Below are 15,233 nucleotides of genomic sequence, written 5' to 3'. Positions count from 1 at the left end.
TTCATTGCGTTAATTTAGTCATAAGCTATCTTGTTGTATAGACTTAAAATAACCAAACACTTTAGTGATGGGTTTTTGTTTTGTTTTGTTTTTTGTTTCACATGTTCACAAGGGATTTTTCTGAAGAAAGAATTGTTATCCTGTTGGTTAGCTGATTGTTGCATGATTATGCAAGCCAGTTGCTCAGGGAGAAGCAATGCAATAGTTTTCCATTAGTTGCATAAGTTATACATCTTGAACAGTGCTGGTATAGGAAGGCTAATTCTCTGAAGTGAAGTACTTTTCATCACCTTTGAGTTGAAATACATCTGAAATGAAGCTTAGAAAGAGTTAAGATTTTAAAACTTTTAAAGAGTTTTCCGACTTTGCTATTTAAAAATGCATCATGTATGAACATGAATATGAACAATGACCAATATGAAATCTTTTAAGTAAAACATCATCATAATTACCATTTGAACATCATTTTAAAAATTTAGATTTTTTAAAAACTTGTTAACATTACAAACAAAAATCAACCCATATATTGTTCAGGGAGAAAAGAGTTTAATCAGAGCTTTCCAGGAATAAGAAAGCATTTCACTACTTATGTTATACATTTCATAAAATTTGAATGTAAATTTAAAAATAGTTTTGAATAAAAATGTTATTTTAAGATTTTAAATCTTACACTATATCTTTACATTAAAAGCTGTAAGTAGCTCAAAATTATACTAAGGCTTTTGAGGCTAAGGTCTTCCACAGGTCTCACTTTGACTGAGGCTGCACCCATTCAGTGACTCAAGATAAGTAGAAATTGAGGCAAAGAATCTCTTCTTTCACCTAGTCCAAAAAATCTAAATGAATGAATGAATCTTAAAATTCTAAGCCTATCTTCAAACTTAATAATGTTGCTAGGATAGGAGGAACATGACTTTAAAAAAAAAAGGACCTTTTAAAAAAATAAAACTTTGTTCATGTTTTTCACATTATAACCCTTTTCAGACATGTGACTCCTTCCCAGCTCTCCCACCACACTTCTCCTTTCTCCTTTCATCTTTCCCTGTAACAAAAACAACTGAGCAAACTCATCTGGAAAGTGACTTTTTCTGCTCCTTTCTATTTCTTTAGTTCCTACCTCAGCCTAGAGGAAGAATATTCATTTCCTCATCTTTTCTTTAGACCCAAGATTGTCCATCATAGCTATTTCATCATAGTGTTCTTTTCATTCACATTATAGTATTTGTATTATAAGTCTTTTTCTCATCGCTTCATTTTCAGTTAAATCCTACAAATCTTCTTTTGATTTTCTAAATTACTTAAAAAAAATTCTTACGGCATAATGATAATTTATTATATTAATAATTAATATAATATTTGGATATTCTCCAATTGAAAGCTACTCACTTTGGGACATTATTTTTCTAGCATAGAAAGTAATGTTAGACATATTTAACATGTATTAGACTACCTGCCATCTAGGGGAAAGGATGGGGGAAGGAGAGGGTAATTTGAAACAGAAGGCTTTGCAAGGGTCAATGTTGAAAAATTACCCATGCATATGTTTTGTAAATAAAAAGCTTCAATAAAAATAAATAAGTAAAAATAATGTTAGGCATATTTTGCTATATGTTGAGATTTTCTATCTATGACTTTTTTAGGATGGGATTTCTTTGTGTAGGAATATGAATATTTCACCTTCTATAATTTGTCTCAATAATTCCAAATTATTTTCCAGAATATTTTGAGTACATCAAAATATTTGTGCCAATAGTTGTATGTGTCTCTTTGTAGAAGTCCCTCCGTTTTAGTGGGTGAAGGGTAAAACCTTACCATTATTTTAAGTTGCATTTATCTTAGTTATTTTTTTTTATGTTACTAGTTATTTTAAAAAATAACAAATGTTATTGTTATGTTTTGTTTTATATCATCATTATAACTAGCATTTATATAATACCGATTATGTCAGGTACTATACTAAGCTCTTAATCAATATATTATTTTATTGTCATAACCTTGGGAGATAGATGGTTTTAATTATTTTAAAGTTTGTTGGTTTGGGTTTTTTTTTTTAGTAATAGCTTTTTATTTTTTAAAATACATGCAAAAATAATTTTCAACATTCACTCTTGCAAAATCTTGTGTTCCACACTTTTCTCCCTCTCTCTATCTTCTCCCCCTTCCCTAGACTGCAAACATTTCAATATAGGTTAATAAGCCTGCATAATTATCCTAAACATATTTCCAGATTTATCATGGTACACAAGAAAAATCAGATCAAAAAGGGGGAAAAAAAACCCCAAGCAAACATCAAAAAAGGTGAAAATATTATATTGTAATTCACATCTCCATAGTCTTCTCTTTGGATTCAGATGGCTCTTTTCTTAAGTTTATTGGAATTAGTTTGAATCATCTCATTGTTGGAAAGAGCCAAATCCATCACTTAACTGTTTTACAGTTGAGAACACTGAAGGCAGACAGATTAATTAATATCTCCAGGTACTCAAATCGTGTAGCCTCCGGCCTCAGCAATCTCCACTGCGCCACCTAGCTGCCAAAGATATCACCTACGTGTGTGTGTGAGAGAGAGACATGTTTAGCTAAACTAACTAGAACACCTAAAAAATCAAGCATTATTTGTAGGCTTCTCCACCCATAGTTTTCTACCTCTGCAAAAAAGGAAGGGGAACTCCTTCACATATCTCTTCTTTATGGTCAAACTTGATCATTATAATTTCAACGCATTTAGTTTTACTTCCTGTTCTTTCTACATTTTTAAAATTGTTATATGTATTGTTTTCCAGATTCAACTTATTTCAGTTTGTATCCTTGCATATACTTTTCTCGTGTTTCTCTATACTGAGAGGGTGTAGTTATCCATCACTTTCACTGTTTCTTATAGCATAATAATATTCTGTTACATTGTTGGTTACCACAGTCTGTTTAATCATTTCCCAAACAATGGCTTCTCTTTTGTTCCTTGCTACCATAAAAAGGACTGATAGAAATAGTTGATGTATGTGAAACCTTTCTTATCAGTGAAATGTATCATTTGAAATGAAATCTTATCATTGAGATGTATTCAGCATGAAATTTCTGGATTAAAGGATTTGAACATCTTAGTTTACATAATTTCAAATTGCTTTCCAGAATGATTGGACCAATTTGTACCTCCATTACCAATGCATTAACATTTATGGCTTTCTATTATCTCTACAATATTTCCATCTTTTGTCATTTTTGAGTATTTAAAAAACAAAAACAATAGTGGTTTTGATTCAGAGCATATGATGTTTTAGTAGTTTGCAGCACTTTTAACTGTTCATATCTTTTGACCATTTGTTTATTGGGGAATGGTATTTGATCTCATACTTTTTGGGTGAATAGCAAATCTTAACAAATATATTTGATAAAAAGATTATACCACCCTTTGAATAGTTTTCATTCATTTTCCCTAACTATATGGAATTTATTTAGCCTATTTAACTTTAATGTAGTCAGATTTGAATGCTTTCTCTTTTTCTAGTTCTTTTTTGGGGGAAGGGGGAATCTAAGCAGTTTCTCTTAGCCAGAGTTATGTCATCTGTTTTTAAAATCTATTTATGCCATGTATTCTTTTGGAATTTTTTTTTTCCTGATATAGGAGGTCATTCTAAGCTTATTTTCTCCCCAGATGCTTCCAAGTTTCACAGAAGTTCTTTATCAAATTGTGAACACTTCCCCTTAGGAATTTGTTCTTCTATTTTGAACACTAATCAATTTTTGTTTCATATTTTTGTTTATATTGTCTGTCCCACTGGCATAGTTTTCTATTTGAGCTCAACTTAAATTTTAATTTTTGTCATTTTATGTTATAATTGTCATTTTATGTTATATTTTCAGATGTACTTTCAATCCAATTTTTTTTTAACTTTTTGAAATTCTAGACCATTCTGGTTTTCAAATGATTTTTGCCCTTTGTTGTTTGATATAGCACTAAATTAGTGACATTATTTAGGTAGTTTTTAATCAAATTAGCACAGATCCTCCAGGTGCATTTAATTTCCCTGCAGAAATTATTTATACTTATACTTAGGCTATCACTGTTTCACTTTATTCCCTTCTCAGTCTTGAACCTGTTGTCAACTACTTTCAACATTACACTGCTCTCCACTCTTGAACTTCTGTTTCCCTCCTCTATCTCCCAAATCTCCTGCTTGGCTTATCTTTGCTATTCAGCCTCTTTTGCAGGATTCTCCTTCACATTGTGCCTTGAAATTATGGTTGGACACTCAAGTAACTGTTCTGAGTCTTATCTCTTTTTGTATTCCATATTGCCTGGTGACCTTATCAGTTCATAAAGGTTCAGTTATTATTTTTCTGTAAATGGCTCACAGTTCTATATATCCATTTCTTGTGTCTCTCCTGAGTGCCAGTCCTTCATCACCATTGCCTATTAGACATTTTAGTCTGGTTATGCCATAGTAGGGGCAGCTAGAAAATGCAGTAGAGTGCCAAGCCTGGAGTCAGGCAGATGCATCTTCCTCTGAGTTCAAATTTGACCTCAGATGTTTAGTAGCTATATGATCCTGGACAAGTCACTTAGCCCTGTTTGCCTCAAGTTTCTTGTCTATAAAGTAAGCAGAAAAAAGAAATAGCAAACCACTCTTGTTTCTTTGCCAAGAAAATCCCAAATGGAGTCACAAAGAGCCAGACACAACTGAAATAGCTGAAGAACAAAAACATGCCACAGTCATTTCAGTTAAAGAGAGCTCATTTTTTCCTCTGCAGCAGCCTCCTGTTAGTATTTTTTTTTTAATCTTTTAAGAGCAGCACTGTTTTTCAAGTCCACCTAAGTTTGTAACCTAGGAATAATCTTGAACTCTTCATGGGGCCTCACCTCATATATCCATTCATTGGCCAAGCTTGGTGATTTTGGCTTCCAAATCTCTTAGACTTGTCTTCTCTACTCTCACAGTCACCTCTCTCCAATGCAGTATCCCTAAACTGCTCTCCCTGCCTCAAGTCTGCACCCCCTTTCCAGTCCTCTGCACACTGTAAAAATAATAGGAAAACAAAAGAGAACATCTCACTTCTCTGCTTAGTAAGCTCCAGTGCCTCCCTAGGAGTTCTAGTATCAAATACAAACTTCTTTATTAGGTAGTCAGAGACTTTCACAGTATGGCTTCAGTCTTGTACATTTTTTATTTCTATTTTGTATTTTTGCCTCATTTTCTTCTGGTTTCTGTTACTGTTATATGGAGCCATTAGTGATTTTTATAGATGTATTTTCTGTCTTACTTAACTGGAGCTATTAGTCACTTAATAGTTTCTTTGTTATTCCTCAGGAATTTTCTAAGTAAAAGTTTTTCTACAACCAGGGATAATTTTCTCTTCTCCTTTTTCTCCTTCTCCCTAGTCATTCCTCAATCGTTGAAATCTGGTTTCTGACTACCACATCAGTCAGAAACAACATCAGTGAAACTGTTCTCCTCAGAGTATGAATGATTTCCTAACTCTGTGGAGCCACTGTTTTCTTACCTGACCTATCTGTAGCATTTGATGCAATAGCTCACTCCCTCTCTCCTGCACTCTCATTTATTGTTTACACTCATTCTTATGGGATCATAGTTTTGAGCAAGCATTTATTGAATACCTACTATGTACTAGGAAAGTGGCACCTTAGCATCATGAGGGAACATATTGAAAAGCCTTCATTAATGACATCATGTGCATAGACAGTACTGTTCTGAGCATGGAAATACAGAAGAAAAAGCAGTCTGGTAGTATTGAGGAGCTTACATTCTAATGTCAGACATAATATAGCATCATGAAAGGTCTAATAGTCTTTAGTATACAATACCAAAGCTTGTGATCTTACATCTTCTTTAAGGTTCCTTCCACGGATACAGCCATATTTATTTCAGATGTTCAACTACTTGACTGTTCTAAGGACTCTTGGGGCTGTAGCACTTGACTCTTGATGGCCTTTGGTCAATAACTAGAGATTGATAGTCAGGATGGTGATTTGACTTATCTTGAACATAGTTTCAATTAAATAGATTTGCTTGCCCTGTAGGTTGCAGTTGATGCAGCGAGGTTGATCAACTTTTTTGATGATGTCTGTTCTGAGGCATAATTGGAGGGGAAGAGAGGAGTTGTAACTGTAACAAACAGAAAGCTATCCTTGGGGCCAAAACACTTGGATTCAAATCCCATCTCTGACACATACTGTCTGTGTGATTTGGGGCTTATCCTTGAGCACTGTGCTATTTGATGGGGAAACAAACAAAAACACAGGCCCTGCTTACATTCTACTAGAAGATATAGCATATTCACACATAAATATAAGCTAAATGCAAAATAATTTTCTGTGGGGGCTTGTGTACTAAATTCTGAGAAAGAATAGGGAGAGGCCTCTAACAAGAGGTGGCACTAGAGCTAAGCCATGAAAGTCCCAGAGGCAGAGGTTAGGAGAATGAGCACAAGAGACATAGGAAATGTGATGTCATGGAGATGGAGATCATCAGGTAAATCATTTTGGCTTTAAGATGGGGAAAAATGTATAAATAAGCTCAGAAAAATAACCTGGAGCTATAGTGTGATGAGTTTTTAAAATGTCAAAATGAGGAGATTTCATTAAAATGTCTTGAGTTATTGTAGTGTTACATGGTTAAATATCAATTTGGTGGCTTTGTGGAAAATGAATTAGAGAATAGAGACAGAATATAGGGAAACCAATTAAAAGGTCATTATAATAATTCAAATGGAGTGATGCCAGATCCTAAATGGAGAGGATAGCATTAGGAACACAAAAGAAGAGATGAATACAAGTACTGTCACTGAGATAGAAGCCCTAAAATCAGGCATTTAGTTGATTCTGTGAGATAAGAGAAAGTGGAAGAGGCCAGGATGAGTTCTTGGTTGTTATTTGACAGAATCAAGAATGTTAGAAGAGCCTGTGGTTTGGTTTTGTTTTTGTGTTTTTTGTGTGTTTTTGGTTTTTGCTGAGGCAATTGGAGTTAGTGACTTGCCCATGGTCACATAGCTAGGAAGTGTTAAGTGATTGAGGCCAGATCTGACTTCAGCACTGGTGCTCTAAGACTGCCTCTGGGCCTGGTTTTTAAGGGAGGAAAAATGAATGTTGCTTTGAGCATGTTGAAGTTGAGAGGTTTTTGACATCTCTCTAGATGGATATTTGAGAGACTAAATAGGGGTCAGAAGGTCTCTGGTTTGGAGTAAGGGAGACCTGGCTGCTAAGTATAATTGTATGACCCAGGTAATTTATTTAATTTCATTGTGCCTTAGTTTCTTCTTCCAGTTTTCCACCTATAATTCCCTGATCTCTTGAATCCTTGAAAGTTGATAACCGCCTGAAGAAAGAGTGTAGAGGAAGAAGAGGAGAAGGCTGAAGATGGAGTTCTAAGATACACCCATATTAAAAGGGTGGGGTGTGGCAGAGGATCTACAGAACAATGAATGATTTGAGAGCATTGGTCAAATTAGGTGGGAAGAAAATTATGACAAAACATTGTCACAAAAACTCCTAAGAGGAGAGCATTCAGAAGGAAGGGTGGGCTACGGTATCAGATAATGAAAACTTGAGAAAATTCCTGTGGATTTGGCAATGAATAGGACTTTGATGACCTCAGAGAGAACAGTTTCAGTCAGAGTGATGGGGCAGTAGGGGCAAGTGAAGGTTATTTAAATAATCTCTTGTTTTCAGATTTGGAATGAGTGCAACTGTCAGCAAGTTTTTCCTAAAAGGGATCTGTTTTAATAAAACTTTACCTGATGCTAAACCACCCTCTTTTGAAGCTTTTAATTGTTTACTGAAGGCATTCCAAGCCATCATAGTGAATTCTTACAAATTAATACAGAAAAAAAAATGTTCAAGTCACAGATTTTCAAGGGCAAAGGTGACAAGTTTGAATCAGTGGAGGAATATCTTCTGGAATGAAAACAATCTACTAATCCCCATAGCTATTGGTGGAGCCCTTTGCTGTACTGGTCTTTATTATGTTACTGGATGAAAGAGAAGTCTTCTTGAATATCAGACAGCTTAATGATTGCAGTTATTTATCCACTACTATAGATCAGCAGTAGTTGCAGGAAGTCCATGGTTCATTTTCCTGAGCTTAAATTGATAATTAAAAGGAGACATACTTTCTCGCAAACTCTTGTCCCTTTTCTTTTCCTTATTCCTCTCCCCCTCTACAGTCTGCTTTACCAAATATGAGGTTCATCTTGCATAAGAGTTATCTTATAAAATGATGTATTAATTTTACTAATTTGGTTAAATATTTTGCTAACTGGTTAAAGTAGACACATAAGCTAAGGTGGAGTACTCTTCTAAAATGGCACTGACTCCACTATCATTTAACTTTTAAGACCTGGTATTCATTTATTTCATTTTTGCCTTCAGATTTTCTGTGATATAAATGAGCAAATTATTGAAATTCAAATGACCACTGAGAATCAAAAACTAAACATTTTAAGGTACTACAGAAGGCAGGGTTCTAAAACTCTTTTAAGATTTAAAAACCAGAAAATTCCTGGCTCATACAGAAAGTGAACTATGTAATATTCAGATCTTATAGAAATTTAGTTGAACAAAATATTGGTTTGGTGTTTTTTAATTTTCTGTCACTTAAAAAGTTTGCTTGTTCTTTTTTTTTTTTTTTAATAAAATGAGGATTTACATTTTTTGGTAAAGTGAATTTCAGTCTTTGATCCTATTTTTTGCATATATCCACAATTTAGATTTCACTCAGCTAATTGTACTTTGTTGGGGTTATGTACTTTTAGGAATCAGTTTGTATGTAAAAACTTTCTGTAATGCTCATAAAATAGCTAGAGTTAGTTGATAATTCAAGCACAAGAGAGAACTATAGAAAGGACAAATTGCATAGGAAACAAGAGATGGAATCGGGCACATACGTAGAGAGATTGTTAATGATCAAGAGACTGGCTATCACAGCCTTTCAAACTGGATCAAGGAAAGAGGAAAGGAGGGTATTTAAGTAATTTGAAGTATGAAATTGGAGAGGAGAGGCAGCTCTTGGTTAATATCTTCTTTAATTTTTTTTTTTAAATTTGGGGAATAAAGCAAGCATTTTTATAATACAACATAATAAAAAGGATGATTATATATGAAAATGTAAATCTACTATGCTCAATTTGCTATATTTCAAATATACAAAATTATGTAAATTTTTTCCCTTTCTCCCTCTCCCATCTTAGAGTTGGCTACCATTAGACCAAATAGGTGTGTGTATATATTTATAGACAAAATTATTCTATACACATTTCTATTTATTAGTTTTTTCTCTGGCTTCAGATAGCATCTTTCTTCATATGCCCTTAATAGCTAATATTTTAAATAGACAAACAGCTTATTCACACAAAGTCATTCTTTAAACAAGTGTTTTTTTTTGTTTTTTTGTTTTTTGTTTTTTTTTTTTGGATTCTGCTTATTTCACTCTTAATGCCCTTTTTGTAAATAAAATATGAAATGAAGTTCTCATGATGGGGGAAATTTAAAAAAAGCAATGTAGAAGATTTGAAGAATATGATATAGTTCATCCAAGGAGAGTTTAAAAATATTGTACAGGAACAAGAGGGTAATTGCAGTTCGATTACATAGATTTGTAATGGACTCAATGGAATTATTTTGTTTTATCAAGTTGGATCTGTAGCAAGTAAAGAGTAACAGAAAAGGTAGGTAGAGGGAGTAACCTACTAATGGGAGTTGAAAAGGAATCAAGAAGCAATGGAACAGTGGAGGCCAGGGATTCATTCAAGGGCAGAAGGAAGGGTTAAATTTGAAAAGGTCAGAATTTTGAAGGAAGAAACTTAAGGTCAGAGCAGGGATGATGGCTTAGGAAAGCAGAGAGATGTCTCATGACTAGATATGTGATAAGAATGGATGAGAAGGGAGATAAAAAGAAAGTCATGATCAAATAAAGGAAATTCAAAATAACAGATTTTGAGATTGGAACACTTACATTTTAAAACAATGTTTGATAATAGCTTTTTATTTTCAAGATACATGCAAAGATACTTTTCAACATTCACCCTTGCAAAACCTTGTGTTCCAAATTTTTCTCCTTCCTTTTCCCCCCTCCCCTAAATAGCAAATAATCCAATATAGATTGATAAATGTTGTGTTCTTTTGTTCTTCTTTAAAATAATATAAAGATTCTCTCTGGGAGAGAGCAGGTTTCTTGGGGAAGGTTTTCTGGAAGCAGCCTTAGTTTCAGTAGAAAGTAATAATCACCCAAAACACAGCCAGTTGATAAAAGTTCAGATCTTTTATTGTCTCTAATATAGCCCAGTTAGCTTAGAGGCCTATCTCTCTGCTTGGTTCCAAGAGCTCCCTCCGAATGTCTCCAAATCCAAAGGTTTTTCCTTCAGCCTCTGCCTCTGCTTTCTTCAGCCTTCAGCCAGCACAAAGATGGAATGAATCTCTTGTCTCCTTCACTTGGGGCTTGGCTAGCTTTCTGGCGAGCCTTTCAGACCAACTTGGTCTCAGTGAGGGAAATGCAGGAGCCCAGCCACCACAGTGGTGTGAGATGAAGTGAATCTGGTTTTGCCTCTGAGAGAGCCTTCTCAATCTTCCGCTGAACTCTCAACTGGTAGCTTCTTCCTCTGAAAACTCTTCTGACTGGCCCCTTTGAAGCTCTATTTATTCGAGAGAGAGAAATTGTGGGATGCGAGAGAGAGGGATTATGGGTTTCTCCCATAGTGCTCTCTGACCCTAAGAGCTTCAAGGGAGGTGTGAATTCACAAAGTTACAAAGTTTTTTTTGTGAATCTCCCATACTTGTGAATTCCGATGAGTAAAGGTGCAAACACAAGCATTGTATTAATTAGTTCTACTTAGTACCTTGTTTCAGGTTCTGGCCCAAAACATCTTGTAAGATCAGATCAATATTCTATCAACTCTAATGAGTTAGCAGTTTGTAAAAATTCCAACAATAAACATGTGCCATTCTTCTAAACATATTTCCACATTTACACTGCACAAGGAAAAATCAGATCTGGGGGAGAGAAATGAGGGGGGGAAAGCAAGCAAACAACAACAAAAAAAGGTAAAAACAATTTTTTTTTTTTATGTTAAGATTCACAATCAGTCCCCATAGTCCTCTCTGTGAGAGCAGATGGCTCTCTCCATCACAAGTCTATTGGAATTGGCCTTAATCATCTCATTGTTGGAAAGAGCCACATCCATCAGAATTGATCATCATGTAATCTTGGTGTTTCCATGTACAATGATTTCCTGGTCCTACTCACTTTATTTAACATCAGTTCATGCAAGTATCTCCAGACGTCTCTGAAATCATCCTGCTGATCATTTCTTATAGAACAATAATATTCTATTACATTCATATACCATAACTTATTCAGCCATTGCCCAATTGATGGACATCCACTCAGTTTCAAGTTCCTTGCTGCCACAAAACATTTTTGCACATGTGGGAAATTTTTCCCTTTTTTAAGATCTCTTTAGGATACAGGCCCAAGAGAAACACTGCTGGATCAAAGGTTATGAACAGCTTGATAATCCTTTGGGCATAGTCTTACATTTGATGATAAATATGGTCAAGGCCATGACAATTCCATTGTGAGTAAAGTGAAATTAAGACACTAGGTTTCCATCTTGGGAAGCAAAAATATGTAATTTGAGCTTTTTATTGCCTCCCAGCTCAGTCTTCCTGCATCTAAAATTGGTAGCCTCTCTGAAACACACAGGCCAAGTCTCCACTTTTGGCACTGCCATGCTGCCCAAGTTTATCCCTAAAGAAATTAAAGTCATGTTTTTAAGGTGTACTAGTGGTAAAGTTGGTGCCACATCAGCTCTTGCCCCCCAGATTAATCCCTTGGATTTATTTTCTAAAAAAATAGTGATGACATCCCCAAGAAAAAGACTAAGGATTACACTGAAACTTGACATTCAGAACAGACAACTCCAGACTGAGGTTGTGCCTTCTGTTTCAGCCTTGATCATCAAAGCCCTAAAAGAACTTCTTTGGGACATAAAGAAGCAAGAAAATATTAAACACAGTGGTAACATAAGTCTTGATGAAATTATCAACATTGCTCAACAGATGAGGCACTGATTTTTGGCAAGAGACCTCTCTGGAACCATTAAAAAGATACTTGGATGCAGACAATATTAGAAGGAAAGCAATTAACTGGAAAACATTTTTACATTCAAAGGTTCTGAGAAAGGTCTTATTTCTAAAATATGTAGAGAATTGATTCAAATTTATAAGAAGAAATCAAGCCATTCTCCAATTGATAAATGGCCAGAGGATATGAACAGACAATTTTCAGATGAAGAAATTGAAACTATTTCTAATTATATGAAAAGGTGCTCCAAATTACTATTGATAAGAGAAATGCAAATTAAAACAATTCTGAGATACCACTACACACCTCTCAGATTGGCTAAGGTGACAGGAAAGGATAATGAGGAATGTTGGAGGGTATGTGGGAAAACTGGGACACTAATACATTGTGGTGGAATTGTGAATGGATCCAACCATTTGGAGAGCAATTTGGAACTATGCTCAAAGAATTATCAAACTGTGCATACCCTTTGACCTAGCAGTGTTTTTATTGGTCTTATATCCCATAGAGATCTTAAAGGAGGGAAAGGGACCCACATATGCAAAAATGTTTGTGGCAGCCATTTTTGTAGTGGCTAGAAACTGGAAATTGAATGGATGCCCATCAATTGGAGAATAGTTGAATAAATTGTGGTATATGAATGTTATGAAATATTATTGTTCTATAAGAAACGACCAACAGGATGATTTCAGAGAGACCTGGAGAGACATACATGAACTGATGCTAAGTGAAATGAGCAGAACCAGGAGATCATTGTACATGTCAAAATTAATCCTTGCATTTGAGTAGTTTTCAATACTTCATGTAGCTATCATCTTTTTTCTACCTCATTTTTTCCTCTTTGAATATGGAGACATTTCTGTCTCCAGTCCCTTAATTTTTTACATATTCTCTAAAGATCATTAATACAAAAATCAAAATTGAAATTTATTTCAGTTTTTTATATTTATCTAGTATATATGTTTGTGCTGAGTGACTTGAACTCAACTCTGGGCTGTAAGAAAAACCTTACTATATTTTTACCTAACATAAGTTTCAGGTTCCTATTAATCATTCTTGCAACCCTTCCTAGTCAGAAGATTCCATTTATTCAGTGTATCAATTCTCTCATTGGCCTAGTCAATCTCTCTGTCATTGTATCAGTCCTATGTAATTTTCTTCTTAATTAATTTATAAATCTTACTAGAAAATTTGTCTAGTAATGCAGGGAAGGTCAGTTTTCCTCCAACTCTTTTAATATTTTGCTTTGTTTTGTTCTTGGTAATAGTAGGGATGTTCCGTCTTTGTTTACCTTATTTCCACCACCCAGTTTCTTTCTTTGCCTCTGCCAGAACATATTTGGAAATTCATTTTGATGGGAATTTTACCTTACATAAAGAAGCTTCCCTCCCTTCCTGTTTTCTACCCTTACTTGGTGTTGAACCATATGAAGATTCAAATTTCATATTTATTTATGTTAAATATTGAATTTTTACATGTTAGTCATTCTTAGCTAAATATTTATAATTAGACAAAAGTTATTTGCAAAGTATATTTTTTTCATGTAATTATTGTAGTTTCAATTTTTTTGTTCCAAAATATTTTATTGTGGCATCTACTATCTTTTAGGTACAAATGTGACAAACTTTGAATTGCTTTTCTTATAAGTTCTTGTACTGAATGTTTATTCTTGCTCACATTTCTGCCTACATTTCCAGAATTTGGGGTATAGAGTGTGTCTTGGAACACAATGAAATAAATTGAGAATTATATGCATCTAATCCCGAACACAGGTTTCTTGTGTTGAGTAAACAATGGAGCAAAAATATTTATCTTTTCTAATGAGTTAAATGTTCACAAAAGTTGTATGAAATTTTCTTCTGACATTTATTTTATATAACATTCTCTTCACAGCATAAACAAGTGTAAAAATTATTATGAAGTCCTGGGAGTCACAAAAGATGCTGGTGATGAAGATTTGAAGAAAGCTTACAGAAAGCTTGCTTTGAAGTTTCATCCAGATAAAAACCATGCACCTGGGGCAACAGATGCTTTTAAAAGTAAAGTAAACTTTTTAAAACATTGTACATAGTTTATAAGTACAGTAACAGTAGTGAGCTAATAACTAGTTCAGTTAATTCATTTCAGAAGTCTTCTGAATAGCATGTTGTTTTTAGAAACGTTCATTAAAATATTCATATCAAGTTCTTTAGAAAAGAGTAAACCCAAGAGAAGTATAACTTGGTATTTGACAAAGACATTGTGTTCACTTGGACATAAATCTAAGTAAATTGGTTAGGCTAAATACCTAAATATATTTTTAGGCCAATCAAACCTACTAAGCATAAATATTTAAGTGAATGATTATACATGAACTGTTGTCAGCTGCTACCTGGTTCTGTGATGATAAAAAAGCAAGATAAGCAGTTTGACATATACAAATATATTTTATTAGCTATTCTGTTAGTATGGTGTTCATTTGCTTACTCACATCAATTTGTCTGTTTCCTTCAGCTCATTTTTTTATTTGATATTTTAAAATTTTTGTCTTAACCAAAGTTTTTTTTTCTCTCATTTTTATTGGCCATTATTTTCATTCAAGTTTCATAGTTTTCTTTTTCTTCCTTTTTTTTTTTTTTGATATGTTTGTATTTCAATGAGTAATAAATTAATGTGCCATAAGATTGCATTTACAGTTTCATGCCTCTTAACACAGTTTAGTTCTAACAAGTTCCTCTTTATAAGAACTTAGTTAGGTTTATGATCATCATTCACTGGGGACTGGGCAAGTTTTAAGCATTATTTGGTACTTATTGTTACATTATTGGTTTTTTGGAACTATACAAACTGACCTGCATCACTGTAAATTATTGTAAAGAGGTGTTAGTCCTGGGGAATGACTACTATCTATATGTGCTTTTAAAAATGTTTCCAAAAAAGAGTTTTATTTCTTGGAAGTTTTTGGTAAGAAAATATATTAAGAATATTTAAAGTTTATAAATATACATTGGTAATATTTAGTTCCTGAAGTGGCATTAGTGATATAAATATATTTCAGTGTCAGACATTTTGGCCAGGTTTCTTTTCCTTTAAGTTAAAGAAATCGACTTTATGTAGAAAAAAATTTTTATTCAAAAACAACCAAATTTTAGTTGACATTTC

General features: G+C 33.9%; 1 protein-coding gene across 2 annotated transcripts in view; it reads left to right on the top strand.

The window, feature by feature from the left end:
* The window catches only part of DNAJB14 (DnaJ heat shock protein family (Hsp40) member B14), a 68,707-nt gene that overhangs the window by 29,078 nt on the left and 24,396 nt on the right, over window positions 1–15,233 (top strand). For both annotated transcript variants that reach the window (XM_051965239.1, XM_051965240.1), the window contains one exon: window positions 13,986–14,131. In XM_051965239.1, the coding sequence (XP_051821199.1) occupies window positions 13,986–14,131 (146 nt within the window). The remainder of the gene's footprint in view (window positions 1–13,985; window positions 14,132–15,233) is intronic.

This window comes from Antechinus flavipes, chromosome 6 (genome assembly GCF_016432865.1).
Source record: "Antechinus flavipes isolate AdamAnt ecotype Samford, QLD, Australia chromosome 6, AdamAnt_v2, whole genome shotgun sequence".
NCBI lineage: Eukaryota > Metazoa > Chordata > Mammalia > Dasyuromorphia > Dasyuridae > Antechinus > Antechinus flavipes.
This window is presented reverse-complemented; position numbering and strand designations above follow the sequence as displayed.